The 15,746-nt window shown below is 38.1% G+C and overlaps 1 protein-coding gene across 6 annotated transcripts in view; it reads right to left on the reverse strand.

Annotated features, from left to right (window-relative positions):
* RPS6KA5 (ribosomal protein S6 kinase A5) overlaps positions 1–15,746 on the reverse strand; it is a 203,778-nt gene that overhangs the window by 23,660 nt on the left and 164,372 nt on the right. For all 6 annotated transcript variants that reach the window (XM_003408821.4, XM_023546495.2, XM_023546497.2 and 3 more), the window contains 7 exons: positions 15,135–15,285; positions 12,921–13,082; positions 11,616–11,741; positions 11,112–11,245; positions 10,326–10,419; positions 5,882–6,052; positions 1,847–2,038 (listed from right to left, as the gene is read on the reverse strand). In XM_003408821.4, the coding sequence (XP_003408869.1) occupies positions 1,847–2,038; positions 5,882–6,052; positions 10,326–10,419; positions 11,112–11,245; positions 11,616–11,741; positions 12,921–13,082; positions 15,135–15,285 (1,030 nt within the window). The remainder of the gene's footprint in view (positions 1–1,846; positions 2,039–5,881; positions 6,053–10,325; positions 10,420–11,111; positions 11,246–11,615; positions 11,742–12,920; positions 13,083–15,134; positions 15,286–15,746) is intronic.

Below are 15,746 nucleotides of genomic sequence, written 5' to 3' on the forward strand. Positions count from 1 at the left end.
ACATGTCCACAAGTCTAAGACTGTTTAAAACCTTGAAGAGTGTGATGGTCATAACTGGCCTATATTTAAAGTGAGTTCTCTTTCAAAATGAGTAATCTTATATTACTACTAAAATAAATGGTTCTTTTTCATTTAGACTATTTAGGACAGTGCTACTAATGAAAATGTCATCAACCTAAGTCCTTAGACAGAAAGCTCCAACCTACAGAAATCAATTAAAAAAAAAATTTTTATTAAAAGTGATATTATTCATAAATATGGAAGTTCAGTTTGAAAATTATAAACCACAACTTAAAGTTGCTGAAATGAAATCCATATGAAGCTTTAAAATAAAAGAAGTGCCATCCTGTAGGGGCAGCAGGCTAACCTGGGGGTGGGGGGAGGTGCTAGCCTGACACTGAAATAAAGCCCAGCTGGAGCACAGATTTAAGTATAACAATAAAACAGAATAACTTAGAGAAAGACGCTTGGAGAATATTTTTATAATCTTGGGTTGGGAGAAGGCCAGGCCCAGAAAGGAAAGAACTGACATATCTTACTACATTAAAAAAAAAAAAAAAAAAGTCTCCCTTTAAACCTCTCTGAAAGCAAAGGCAAAACCCCATATAAGCAAAATTTTCAAACAAGTGACAAACCAGGAAAAACATTTATAATATTCTTGGCAAAGGATTAAAATAATAGAACTTTAAAATTCAATAACAACCCCATAGGAAAATGGGCAAAGCTTACAAACAGCAAATCATGAGAGAGAGAATACAAATGTCCAAAAACATGTAAAGGTGTTCACATTGAACACCCACCAAGGAAATGTACGCAAGTTTTAACAGCAGAGGGATATAATTTTACATTGTCAACATCATCACTGAACAGTACTGAATAGTATCCAATGTACTTGTATTTACTTGATGAAAATATGACCTGGTAAAACACTCTAGAAGAAAATCTAGGTATATGTGTCAAGATAAAGATGTGCAGACTCTTCTCCTAGGAATCTAGCCTAAAGAAACAATGAGGCAAATAGAGACACATATATAAAAAATATCCAATCGTGTAGTTCATAATTAGTGAAAAACAACAACAACAATGAAGTGCTAACTGCCCATTATTAGAAAATGGTTAAATACCTGTAGAGGTTAACACAATTTGTTAAAAAAACACAAAACCAATACATACACATGCGAGGAAAAATCTGTAGGAAGATAAAAGCATAGATACGTACAGATGATGGGGAAGGGGGTGGGTGAGAGTGCACACAAACACTATGAGTGACTTTTCTTTCTTTTATTTTTCTGTATTGTCTGAAATGTTTCCCCCAAGATTATGCATTATAAATTTTTTTTGCAGAAAAAGAAAAGGTATATTTTGAAGAAAAAACAAACAAACATGTATGTATCCCAGATTCTTCCAAGTTAAATGTTCTGATTTTGATCGTGGCTGCCAAGGACATTTTGTGAAAAGCATGCGCACCATGATTTTTACCTCAATAAGTTATTATAAATACTTCTAATTTTCTATATTAATTAAAAATATTTTCCTATTAATGAGTCACTTTGCTATTTTCATGCTATATTCAATATAATATGCACATCTTTTGAAAATATACTATATACTTACATAAAACACAGCTGCCTTAAATATTTTCAAAATAAACTAAAATAGAAATTCTTACTTTTTCTCCAATGTAACTTTTAAGACAGGAAAATATTCTTACATCAGGCCTTTAGTTGGTTGTACAAAAAAGAAATCACCAACTTTTTCACGAGTTTACGGAAACCAGCAAGGAGAGGGAAGCACAATGGACAGCAAGTAACTGACTATGTCCAATGGCTCTGCTGAAATAACTCACCAGAATGACACCCAGGCTCCAGAGGTCACAAGACTCATCATAGCCGTTGTGGTTCAAGAGCTCGGGGGCAGCATAATGGAGGGTGAAACATGGCGTCTTAAGGGGCTGGTTATCAGGTGGCTTTAAGCGTGCAAACCCAAAGTCAATGACTTTAATTTCCAAATTGTCATTTTCATCGGTGAACAATAAATTCTGCAAGATACAAATATTTACATTAGACTGCTCATTAAAACGTCATGAAATGTGGCAATCCCATTTATGTAACATTTTCTATCTGTAGACTGATATTTTGATTTATGCAGCGAGAGGTCTGATGGTGAGGATCTGGGGGGTGGGTGTCTGTGTACTGTTGTTCTCTGCGTTAACTTTTTTGTATTACTCCAATTTTACAACGTCATGGGAAACATTTTTTCAACTGCTCCATGGCTCATCTGATATCAGACCCCGTTTTTTTCCCTCTAAATTTTATTATTCTGTTGTTGAGAACGTATACAGCAAAACACATATCATTTCAACAGTTTCTACATGTACAATTTAGTAACACTGATCACATTCTTTGAGTTGTGCAACCACTCTCACCCTCCTTTTCTGAGTTGTTCCTCCCCCATTAACATAAACTCATTAGCCCCTAAGGTTCCTATCTAATCTTCTGAGTTGCTGTTGTCAATATGATCCCATACAGATAGTTCTTAAAAGAACATAATGCTCAAGGCAGACATTCTTTACTAGTTAAAGCTAAACTACTGTTCGGTTTTAAGGTGACTTCAGGGGACAGTTTTGGTTTAAGGTTTAAAGATTATCTCAGGGTAAGAGTTTCATGGGTTCATCCACCCTCCATGGCTCCAGAAAGTGAAAAGTCCGTGAGAATTTGAAATTCTGTTCTACATTTTCCCCTTTTAATGTCAGACATTTTGTCTGTGCTTTTTCCTCTGCCTGAATGTGGCCTCCACTTCCCCAACCAGTCTCCCTTTCAGCCTGGCTCATGTACACCTACTCCTTATTTAGAGTTATTACCCTAAGCATCCCACCAGACTAATGTTAGATCTTCTTACGTTTCCTCCAAGCACTGTTTACTTTTCCTTTCTGGCACCTACCACTTTTGTATTATTAATGGGTTCATCCCCCATTAGACCATAATTCCATGTGGGCAGGGGCTATGTTTACCTTATTTATGACTGTATTCCCAAGGCCTGGCCCTACAGTAGGTGCTTGGTAAATATTTGTTAATTAAATAAAGTCAGAAACAAAATAGTTATATAATATCTAGTATAGTCTGTTAAAGAAGACATGGATATATATACTACACTTCAGAAATACTTCCTCCAAGGCAGTTAAACATTTTTTGGTGCTTAAAGATATTATCCCTCAATTATTCAGAAAACATTGTTATTTTGAGTCATTCATCCACCAAAGCTTCTGGATCACTAAGGCTTTGTACTATGCCTCTGTGCTGACCACATGCTTAATAACTGCTAACTGTACTGATGAGTAATTTTTATCAGTACATTAAGCTAGGAGCCACAGTAATTGAGTCCAATTATACTGTCTTTAGAAATCTTAACAAAATCTGTCATGTCTTTATGTTCATTAAATTATTTTCTAGCTCTAGGACATTTGGTTTGTTAACAGTATTTTAACTGAAGTAAAAGGTATCACAGAAGGCTTCATCAATACAAAGAAAAACCTTCTAAGCCTTCCACTTAACAGTGAAAAATGAATAAAGTGGGAGGAAAGAGAAAAGGCAAAAAAAAAAAATGAAGTTCTCTTAAATTTTCTATCATCTAACGTTTAATCCTGAATTTGTGATGGAATTAAAATGTGGGTATAAATAGATGTAAGATTTCCTCACAGTTGAAGTGTGGTCGGGACAAGTCTTTCAGCAAACGACAGCCGAGCCCCTCTGCAGTGTACAGGCACTGTGCTATATATGGAGCACAGACGAAGCATACTCGGCCCCGCCTTCACTGAGCCTGCTGGGTCTCGGGAATGACTTGAGTTCATTCTATATTAAGATCCATGAGGTCCTTGCCCTTTGTCCTTGAAGTGGAAGAAATGGAGGGAATAAGGGGACACGGCGTGTACTTTCGTTCTGGTGACTGTGACCGCTCCCTGAGCATGTGAGGCCTGAGCACACTGCTCAGTTAGCTCCCCGCCTTCACAGCTCACGTGGAGAGTGAGACGGTGAGATAGGCCTTCTGCCTGAAACCCATCTGATACACATTTCCCTTACTCTTTCAAAAGTATGGGAACCTACCAGTTTGGAAAGTACAAAGCAACTTATCAAGAATGATGTCAGGCAGGTTCTAAAATTACCTGATTCTCACCTAGAATTTAGGATTTGCCTATGCAGAAAATGAATGTCACATAAACATCCACCAAAAGATACATAATCAAATCTTTAAATGCTACGTCAATAGGAAAAAGACTAAACTTTTTGTTTGGGAATAATGTACTCTGCCATTTAAAAGTCAAAGTGAAAGCTATTTTATCATGAAAATGTTAACACAAAGGTACATTTTCATTTCTCCAAATGAAGGCTTGATTTAGAACTAAAACTTGCAGTACAATGTTCAAAACAATCTGACGATTCTGCTTCATTTCAAATGACTACTTAAAAGAACAGCTTTATCACAAATAAGAAGAATTAAGCTACAGAAGTGCATTTTTCTTAGTCAAGTAGGAGCATAAATTTAAATTTGCTGGAGAGGACAGTTGTAGCATTTGAAACTCATGAGATGACAGGTGGTCAGTTATCAAAGAATAAAACATGTGAAAATGAATTCTGTACAGTCATGGAACGGATCTTTTCAATTAAAAAAAATTACATGCTTGTTCCTTGTCTATCAAGAAAACATTGAAGTGGTGTGCTTTCACATTTAAAAATAGACAGCCAGTCTCCAACATACAGAGCACCATATTCTCAGTGGGCGTCACGCAGGCGAGTGAGAACCCTGCTGGAGGAAGCAGCCGGGCAGCAGTCGTAGCTGCAGGTTCTTAAGACAATTCACTTCTGATTAGTAGCTAGCAGTATGAACAACAATAGAAGGTACGGAGACGTGAGCTTAAATGCGTTAAAAGAATAAATCAATTATGTTTGAATGCAAAGAATTCCAGTTTTAAAACTTCCTCCTCTAATAATCCAAGATAAATAGAAGGCAAAAACGGTGCTTTTAGAGGAACGGTTTTCTGTGGTGTGGCACACAAGGAATAAACATCAAGTCAACGATCCTCTTGACTGTATTTGAACGTGCATTGTAATCACATGCTAATTAAAAAATGAAGTGTTATTTTGGAGAGAATGTATGTATAATTTTGCATATGGTAAAGGATGATTCATGATCATTTTAGAAATCGTGGGTTTCTAGTTTTCAATTTTCATTAGTATTTGCTGGTTTTCTAAAAGGGAGAAATATTCATGCTGATACAAAAGATATCATTTTAGAGTTAGAACCTTCTTTATTAACCTTTCAAAAAGTGTGAGATAAAAAAAGCTGCTACTCCTGCCTGTGGCCCAGCTCTGTAAACACGACAGTACCTGAGCAGAGCAGAGCACATGTAAAGATGGCACGGCTAATTCAATCAAGACAGTTCTTTATCTTTAAATATTTAGAAGAGGATTATATGCATCCCTATTCAGGAGTTCATCAATTTCATTAGAAATGTGGGGAAAAAAAAGGATTTCAAAACATATCATTTTTAAAAATCCACTAAAATGGTATATCGAGAAAGATTATTTTCTGCTACAAAAATTTCCATTGCTATTTTTAGTCCACAACTGTTGCATAAAGTATTTCTTCCATAAAAGGCTCTCACACTTACAAATCTAACCTTAAGGTGATTTGCTGGGAAAAAAGAGACACATTTGTTTTAGACTGAAATAGAAAAAGAAAAAAGATCCAAGAAATCAGGTATTTGTAACAGGAAGCCCTAAAAGTGAAAACACCAAAACGACAGCAACAAAGCCCCACACGTATTTCAGGAATATTTAATAACGATGCTGAGGCTGGGTCTGTAAGAGGTGGTGCTATTTTATACCTCAGGTTTCAAGTCTCTGTGCACCACGCCCACATCGTGCATGTGGCTGACGGCCGAGACAAGCTTCCTCATGATATAGCTGGCTTCCGTCTCACTGAAGTGTTTCTTCTTCTTAATGCGTTCAAACAGCTCTCCGCCGTTCAGAAGTTCCATCACTAGGAACGTGTGAAGCTAGAAAAGAAAAGAATAACGTGCAGGGCCTTCATCAAGAGTAGAAGTCTATTAACGCAGACAACATTTCTGTATCAGAAAATGATTATCACCACTAAGTTTAAATAATCCCTTGTTAAAATAATCAAAAGCAATGCTTGTATTTTAGAGGAAAGAGCTGGAGGACGATGTGAATTTTTTAGAATTCTATTTCGGTAATGGAAAATTTCAAGTACTGCAATGAAATCTTTATGTATCTCTTCCTTGACTAGTTCTTTCATTTTAGTTCCACTCCAACCCTCTGTATCAAATTTACACATTTTTCTTTTTAAAGTGTGACCTCATCCTGACAATACTGTGAAATTGTCTGCTTTAATTAATATAGAAGATTGTTGACTGAGTATGGGCAGCTGGCCTTGGGAGGCCCATTTAATAGCAAATTTCCCTTTTAAAAAAGGTATTGTTAGGTGACGTCATTTTGAAATCTCTTGTCAGGGCTCAACGGATTAGTTTCAGGCTTCCTGTTAGATACTCATGGTAAATGCCCCTAATTCACTGTGATTATTATTATTATTTTTATACTTGCTTTTGATCCTGATAGCATTATCTTAATTAGTTAACTTTATATGTTATATACTTACTATGCTTTGCATATATTTCCATAAAGAAAATAATGTAAGAGCTATTGAACAGGAAAGGACTTTTATCAACTCTCAAATGAACACAAATGGTTTAAAGATGTCAAAACAATACTCAGATTCAGGTGCTATGCATTACAGCACCAACTTTACTCACCAAACAAAATAAAATGTTTCTGTCATGGATTGAATTGTGTCCCCCAAATATATGTGTCAACCTGGTTAGGCCATGATTTCCAGTATTGAGTAGTTGTCCTCCATTTTGTGACTGTAATTTTATGTTAAAGAGGATTAGGGTGGGATTGTAACACCACGCTTACCCAGGTCACACCTCTGATCCAATGTAAAGGGAGTTTCTCTGGGGTGTGGTCTGTACCACCTTGTATCTCCCAAAAGATAAAAAGGAAAGGGAAGTGAGTGAGGAGCTGGACCTCATACCACCAAGAAGGCAGTGCAGGGTGCAGATCATGTCCATTGGACCCAGGGTTCCTGTGTGGAGAAGCTCCTAGTTCAGGAGAAGACTGACGAGAAAGACCTTTCTCCAGAGCCTACACAAAGAGAAAGCCTTGTCCTGGAGCTGCCACCCTGACTTTGGACTTCTAGCCTACTAGACTGAGAAAATAAATTTCTCTTTGTTGAAGCTATCCACTTGTGGTATTTCTGTTATAGCAGCACTAGATGACTAAGTCAGCTTCCTTGTGAGTTAGCAAAAACTGTACATGTTGGACAAATTATAAAAGGTGAACAACCCTTTTAATAAGAGAATTGGTCCCAGGCTACTGAAGAGCGAGCTAATTTGAGTTTCTACATTAAAAAAATAAAAAAGGTCAAGGTTGAAGGTCTGCTACAGGCATAGGCCAGTAAGCTTTAAAAAAATTGGAAGGCAATATCTACAGCGGTTAAAGTTTAGGTTTTAGAGTCAAGGAGTCCCTGGGTGGTGTAAATGGTTAACACGCTCAGCTGTGAACCGAAAAGTTGGAAGTTCCTGTCCGCCCAGAGGCACTTCAAAAGAAAGCCCGGGTGATCTACTTCCCAAAAATCAGCCACTGAAAACCCTATAGAACACAGTTCTACTCTGACACGCATGAAGTTGCCATGAGTCAGTATTGATTTGAGGGCAACTGGTTTTTTAGAGTCAAAAAGACTTTGCCTCTCTGAATTTTGGCACCCTTACCAATAAAATGTAGAAAACAATGAGAAAATGTATGTGTGGTAGGCTGACTAATGGGCCCTCAAAGATGCCCACATCCTAATCCCTTAGACCTGCGAATGTTACCTTATATGGCAAAAGGGCCTTTTCGGATGTGATTAAGATCTTGAGATGGGAAGGTTGTCCTGGACTATCCAGGTGTGTCCTATGTAATCACAAGTGTCTTATCAGAAGAAGGCCAGAGAATGAGAGCAGTAGGAGATGTGACTATGAAAGGCAGAAGTTGGAGTGATGCATGGAAGAGGTCATGAGTCAAGGAATGTGGTGGCCTTTTGAAGCTAAAAAGGGCAAGTACATGGACTCTCCCATAGAGGCTCCAGAAGAAAGCAGTCCTGCTGAAACCTTGACTTTAGACCAGTGGGAATTCTGACTTCCAGAACTGTAAGGGAATAGCTTTGTGTTGTTTTAAGCCATTAAATTTGGGTAATTTGCTACACCAGCAATAGGAAACAAATGGAGTAAGTAAAGCACAAATCATGGTACCCAAAATGAACTGTACTACTGCACAGTCAAAAGTTGAAGACCTATCCACAATCAATTTCACCCATCAGTTGAAAAGAAGGCTGCATAGATATGTGGATGATCTAAGCAACTGTGTCACCATTACAAAAAAAGAAAAAACAGCCCAAGGTATATTTCAACAACTTCATATTACAGTGATAATATATTTATACTGGTAGGTACAGGATTATATCATGAGACAATTTATATTTCAGTAACTCTTAAATATAAAAGTAGTTATTAATAAATTTAACCTGCGACACACACACAAAAAAATCTGGGACACAGTTCCTGAGACCTGACATCAGCTTGAAGGTTAGAAATCAAAAGTCATTCTTGGGATACAGCTAGAGACATACCTGCACAGGGTGGGTTATCTAAGGTCACCTACCTATTCCTTGATTGTTAAGTGAATTTATCTCTATATCATCTTCAGCAAGAGATCGTCCAGCCTCTTCTTAAATATCTCCAGTCGATAGGGGACTCACTACCTCCACTACAGCTGAGTAGCTCCAGGGGGTGGGAGACAGCACAGGAGCAGGCAGAGCAGTCTCCCCACCCCCGAGCCTTTGCTTCAATAGGCATTCCTTCTCTGACTATGAGAGCCAAAGAGAGAGGATGATGTCCTTTCTGGGTGCTCACTTTCCTGATGTGAAAACCAGAGCATGTTTTTACCTCTGAGTCAGAATCAGCTTGACGACAATAGATCTGGTTTTGTTTTCAAGGCAGTAGAACAATGGCACTAAAAGCTCGGGCTCGGAACTTGTACTGCTTAGGTTCAGATCCCAGCATCACAATGTACAAGGTGTGAGGCTCTGTTATTTCTGTGAGTTCCATTTTCTCACCTCATAGGGTTACTATGTTGTTGTGTGCTGTCGAGTTGATTCTGACTCACAGCGACCCTGTGGGACAGAGCAGAATTGCCCCATATGGTTTCCTAGGCTGTAATCTTTACAGGAACAGATTGCTAAGTCTTTTCTTCTATGGAGCAACTGGTGGGTTTGAACCACCAACTTTCAGTTGGCAGCTGAGTGCTTAACCATTATGCCACCAGGAATCCTTAGGGTTACTACATGGCCTGAATAAGATAATACATATAGAATGTCTAGTATGGTACCCGGATCACATAAGGTATGCAATAAGGAACAGGAGCATTTTATAATCATGAGGCTACTGCTGTTTCTGCCTGGCTTCATCATGATGGATCATTCCTGGTCACAGTGCTAGGGGAGATTTCAACGTGGCAGAGAACCAGACTGCAGCTACCTAGGTCAAGTAGCACAATGAAGACAGCCTAGAATTGGAGACCAGGTTCTCTCTGTTAGATTTTTACCAGCTTGCTGTGTGACCTTGGACAAGTCTCACAACCCTTCTGAACCTCAATTTCTTCACTGGTAAAATTAGGGCAAACCATACCCAGGCTAGGTTTTAGCCCTTGTGCCTAGTGTGTTGTCATAAGGACTGTGTCATTCTACCCAGTCTCGAGGGGGAAAGAAACTGTAATGGAGCATTTCTGCCATGGTGGGTGGCAGTGGGACAGGCTGGGAAGGAGACGAGGACCTAACACAAAGGCGTCCTCTCCACATCCATAGTTTTGGGCTTCTGCGCTAGGTTCCTGTGGGGGGCAGTGTGACCTGGCCTGTGGTCTGAGCAGAATTTGCCACCTGGAGCAAGAAAGTAAAAGATGAGTATCCTTGCCTTTCTGCTCCTCTTTGCTCTTGAGCTAGCAGTAATTAGGTCTAAGACTCTAGAAGTAGAAGGAAAGTTGAACGCTGAACAAATACTGATACTGGGGACTGAGGGGCATGCAGGGATTAAGCGATGGGGGGCAGCAGCTGATGTGGCAATAAACACAGTGCTGTCAAGCCTTGCCCCACTATCTTCCTTCCACATCATATGGGAACCCTGTATGTAGATTAGGGTACACAGAATAAAAGTGTAATACCTGATCATGAAAAACTTCATGCAACTTCACTATATTGGGGTGTCCTTCGCAGAGTTTCAGAGCTGTGATTTCTTTCTGAGTATTGGCTTCCATCCTGCAAGATGAAGCAGTCAGCCTCTAAATATCTCTTCAAGTAAGTTTCTATGTCAGTACTGCCCCAAGCTAATTTTGTATTTACAGTACACTCAAATTATACGTGTCAGAATATCAGAATGCGGTTTCCATGAAAGTAATGAATCATTCTACCCACCAGAAGAAGTAACACATTATTATGGAGAAAATTATTATATCTGAGTCAGAAAACAGCTTGTTATATGAAGAAATGGATGTTATACTTGCCCGACAACTTGGTAACAAGAATATACAATCAAGGTGGTAATAGCCAGTTACAATTAAAAAAAACCTAAAACTAGCTGGCTCTCAAAGCTACCAGGAGCTTGCTAAATAATTTCAGAGAGAAGTATCTCAAATATACAACTAAGAGGAATGGCAATAGCTGCTGAAATCACTAAGTAAGTCTGATTAAATGTTATTGCCACAATTAAATTTTCTCATACTAAACTCAAAAACATATCATACCATGATTTAGGCCTAAAATGGATTACTTTATCAGAAAACATCTATTACAGCTAAGAGTATAACGGTCATCTGATGAGCCAAGTGGCTAAACCCACAGGTAAAAAGGTTTAACATATACTGTTGATTTCCTTTTCAATATGTATCTTCAATTACAAAATGCATTGACTAGCATGAATACACAAGAAAGACTACCAAAAACGGTCATACCTTTTGCTGATTATCTTGACTGCAAATGCTTGGTTACTTTTTTTGTGTATGCACTTCCGACAAATTGAAAAACTTCCTTCTCCTAATGGTTTGTCCTTCAGATCAAGGTCATAGTGTTGATAGAATGGAGAGTCCTGCAAAGAAATCAACATCATTTAACTTAAGAAAATACAAAATTGTATAGTCATAGAAAATTATCAATATTAATAAATACGAATCGAATAAATTTATAATATTCTAAAATTCACCTTTTGAATAAATTTATATTCCAAAATTTATCCTTTTTTTAGCTCATCTGAATTTCCATCTATATCATTTATTTAAGACATGCAGTTCTGTATCTCTGTAACAAGGTGCTCACGCAAATGATGTTAGTAATTCTCCAGGGCAAACACTGCTATTCCCATTTACTCATTTTTTAAACTGCCCTTTAGGTAAATGGAATGTCTGTTAAGTTTATGTTGACAGACTTGAGGACGTTAACCACTCATGCAAACCGTATACCTTCATCATGGCACTCCGGGCGACATTTGTCACTCCAGGACGTTCAACTCCCATGTGAAACTGAAGTGGATCTATGACGGCTGCATTACGCTTGAAGAGAATAGAAGGGGCGACAAAGGAATAGCCCTAAAAAAGAAAAGGAAAGGTAAAGAAGACTTGAGGTCTTCCAGTTTGGCACAGACTAGACTGTGATGATTTTCTTTTTTCCTTACACCAAGAAAAAAGAATGAGAACACACCAATATTTGTTGAGATGAATCTAATTTAACTTTATTTGCAATTTAAAATGCAGGGTCATTTCAAATCAACAGAAAATATTTTTCAGAAGGAGATGATGCCATCTTCTGGTAGAATCAAACCAATTCCAAATGAAAGGCAGAAAAATACTTCCTTCCCATTCTACCCCTGAAATCTAACTCATAGCTGTATGCTTTAGCACGGCTGAGAAAAGTTCGCTAATACACACAGCTATCTTCTCAAAAAAGATATAGCTATCAAGTAAAACGGTCCAGTGCTACCAGTTTTCAAACTAGAAAAAGAGCAAGTTTCATTACAATTAGTTTCTAATTCAGCGATTAATTGATTCTTATTTTACCTTTTCAGAACTAAATTTAAAATTGAGGTTTACAATAAGAAATAACATCTAACGGCAGAATGATGTGCTGAACCAAGAGCGGTACGATGGGTCAGTTCACGCGAGAACATTCACTAGTTCATTCAACAAACACTTCTCTAATATCTGCTATGATCCTGGCCCTGTGCCAGACACTGGTGATACAGAATGTGACCAGATCAGATCCCTCAATAGATGCACTTACAGGAATCAAAGAAGTCAAGGCATGATGCCATCTGATAGAATATTTTATCTTAAATGGAGATAAAATGGAGCATCTTGATAAACCATTTCCTAAAAATAAAACCCTTTCTAATTTTTTTTTTAATAGCTGGAAAGCAGTTAAGATTATATACTGAAGATAAAGAATCAGAAAACACCTTATTAACTAAAGAACATTTCATATGAACAGAGGTAAAATAAATTAGTACTCAATTTTCTATTAAAAAAGCCTGAAAAAACAAAACATCTGGTATAAAATCAACACTTCTTTATATAAACAATAAACCATAAATATCTGCTATTCAGCAAATCATAAGCTTCATCAGCATTTCGCAGTATCTTTGCATTTAATAATTGTGAAAAGATTAAACTTTTCTTATGCTGCTGAAAAACAATTTCAATATAGGAAAAGTAATCCTTTCATCCAACGCACATATGGCCACTGCACGCATGCACACGCTGGGGGGTTACCTGGAACAGCCTCTCGGAGCTCTGGGGCAGGGCTGCGGGGGAATAGGTGGGATCCATTTCTGTGAACTCTTCCGCAAAGTTACTCACGTCTAATTCATCTCGAATGACTGGCTTAAATGGTGCGGGCACTTTTTTGGCAGCTAAATCATCCCAATTTATTTTCTAAGGGAGAGAAAGAAAATTGGTACAAAGTAGAAATTAACAAAGTGAACATATAGTTCCTAAAAATAACAACTATAATTTGGAATTCTAATTGATTAGTAGAAAGAGAGGCTAAAAATAGGGCACATATTTCAAACCAATTATTGCTGTTGTTAGGCGCTGTCGAGTCAGTTCCAGGTCACAGAGACCCCGGGCACAGCAGGTCCGGACCATCCCCACAATCACTGCTCTGTCTGAGTCCACTGTTGCAGCCATTGTGTCAAGCCATCTGACTGAGGGCCTTCCTCTTTCTCAATGACCCTCTGCTTTACCAAGCATGATGGCTTTCTCCAGGGACTGGTCCCTCTTGATAGCATGTCCAAAGTACCTAAGACAAAGTCTCACCGTCCTTGGTTCTAAGGGGCATTCTGGTTGTATATATTCTAAGACAGATCTGTTCGTTCTTCTGGCAGTCTATGGCATATTAAATATTCTTCACCAACACTACAATTCAAATGCATTCAAGCAAGAGCACATTTTCTGACTGGGAGATGCTACGGTTTCACATCACTTTGGGATCTGGTGTCCTCTGGGAAGCAGGCGGGGACACCAAGACACCCACGTTCACCCTTAGGGATATCAAAGAAAAAATATTTTGTCCTCAGACTCCTGAGAAAGGTCTTAAGTTTAAAAAAAAAAAAAAAAAGCAATAAAGGGCTTTAAAATACTCTATGGATATGAACGTTGTGGTTGTTGTTAGGTGTTGTCGAGTCGGTTCCAACTCATAGTGACCCTATGCACAACGGAACAAAACACTGCCGGGTCCTGAGCCATCCTCACAGTCATGAAAACGAACACTGATTCTAAAGGAATGTTCCTGTTTTCTAGAGGCAATGTTACTTAGCTCTACCACTGTTCTTGCTTTTCCTCCTGGTCATCTGGCAAGATTAAAATATAAGCCAATTTACTACGAATCGTGTAACTGCTTATGTTGGTAATCTTACATGATGCCGACTACCACACTGATGCAACCACTCTCAGTCGTTATATTCACGCCTTCTAAACACTGTCTCTGATCTCCCCCATGGACAGTCCCAGGTTCCCCTCCACTCATGGCAGACATTTACTGTCTGATTAATTGCTATGTTTTTATATTATTCAAACCCAACCATCTGTTCTGTTTTCTTTATGTTCCTTCGAGTCACTTAAAACAACTTCAGATAATACTTACTGGATTAAATCCCACAGCTTTCCTATTACCGTATTTCCTCGAATCTACATCAATTCTAAGATTTGCCATTATGTACCACTAGAAAGAAAAAAAAGCTTTACCAACGAGAATAGTAAGATGCTGTCCACTGCAAGATACAAACAGACTTCAGGGATGGTACAATGTAAAAACCTGTATTTCTTGATTGATAAAATTCAGTTATGTTTAATCAACATAAAATGTTTCTATTATGCCCCCTGGTGGATGCTATGGAGATAAATTCATGAAATTATATAGCTCTTTTTTTTTAGATTTTTCAGCTAAAATGGGTTTTAAGAGATCATTTAATTCAACATTTTTTCTTTGATCCATGAGGAAACTGAAGCCCAGAAATAAGAACTGACCATTTCACTTGAAGATGAGGTGGCAGACGAGTCAGGATTAAAACACAGTCTGATCTTGACTTTTAGTTAGTTTCTTTCCTCTTTGTGGCTGTAATGGTTTCCATCACCAGCGTTATCACTTGTGTTTGGCTATTGTACATACACTAAGAGAGGCTTCGAGAGTACAGGTGTCATTTTAAGAAACATGTCGCTAACAGGAGAATATTTAGTATGTAAAAATTGAGTATTATTATAGTCTTCCCCATCTCTGCTCCATTTAGAAGAAAAAAATACCATTTAGGTCTTTACAAGTAGAATGCTGGTCCTTCCTGAAGAGTCTTTGTCGTTTATAAAAGGCACAACTGTATGTGAAAATCAGGGGAAAGACTCCAAGAAGCACGGTGTTCACTCAGTCCACCAAGAATGCTGAGCACAGTGAACACAACAGGGGTATGAAGGCATCTGTTCAGTACATTTTACCTGAAAGAAGAGATGCTCTTTGATTTCATCCGCATCACGTGGACCACATCCCAATCTTTTCTTGGGATCTTTCATCAGAAGACGTTTGATCAGGTCTTTGGCTACAGCACTCATGTCTTGGGGATATGGAGGCTCACTTTTTAATATTCTCCTGTAGGCAGATAAAACCTGCTGTTAAAACAACCAGAGGACTAAGTTTCATGGTGCTGGCATTTTCAAGCAAAAGCCAGTATAGTGAAACAAATTTTGAAATTGAACTATATGTGGACAATGGAAATGAAGATAGTTAAATAAGACACCATGGAAACAATTTCTGAAATTTAAAAATTAACAGGAACAAAAAGTATTGGACCATTTTTCAGTATAAATCAACCCTGATAGGACACTACCATCCCAAATATCTGATTGGAAAAAAAAAAAAAGGGAAGGCTTAGGGCAGATTAGACCTCCTATCCATGGATTAGATTCTATGATTAAAGATTTCATGATGAAAACAGATACACTGAATTCAGCACTCAGATTTAAAAGGACAGGAGAGAGCCCAACAAACCTGCCTCACTCATCTTTCCCTGTGTGCCAGCAAACACACGGAGCCAGCAGGAGTGCAGAGGA

Source organism: Loxodonta africana, chromosome 10 (assembly GCF_030014295.1).
Source record: "Loxodonta africana isolate mLoxAfr1 chromosome 10, mLoxAfr1.hap2, whole genome shotgun sequence".
Taxonomy (NCBI): domain Eukaryota; kingdom Metazoa; phylum Chordata; class Mammalia; order Proboscidea; family Elephantidae; genus Loxodonta; species Loxodonta africana.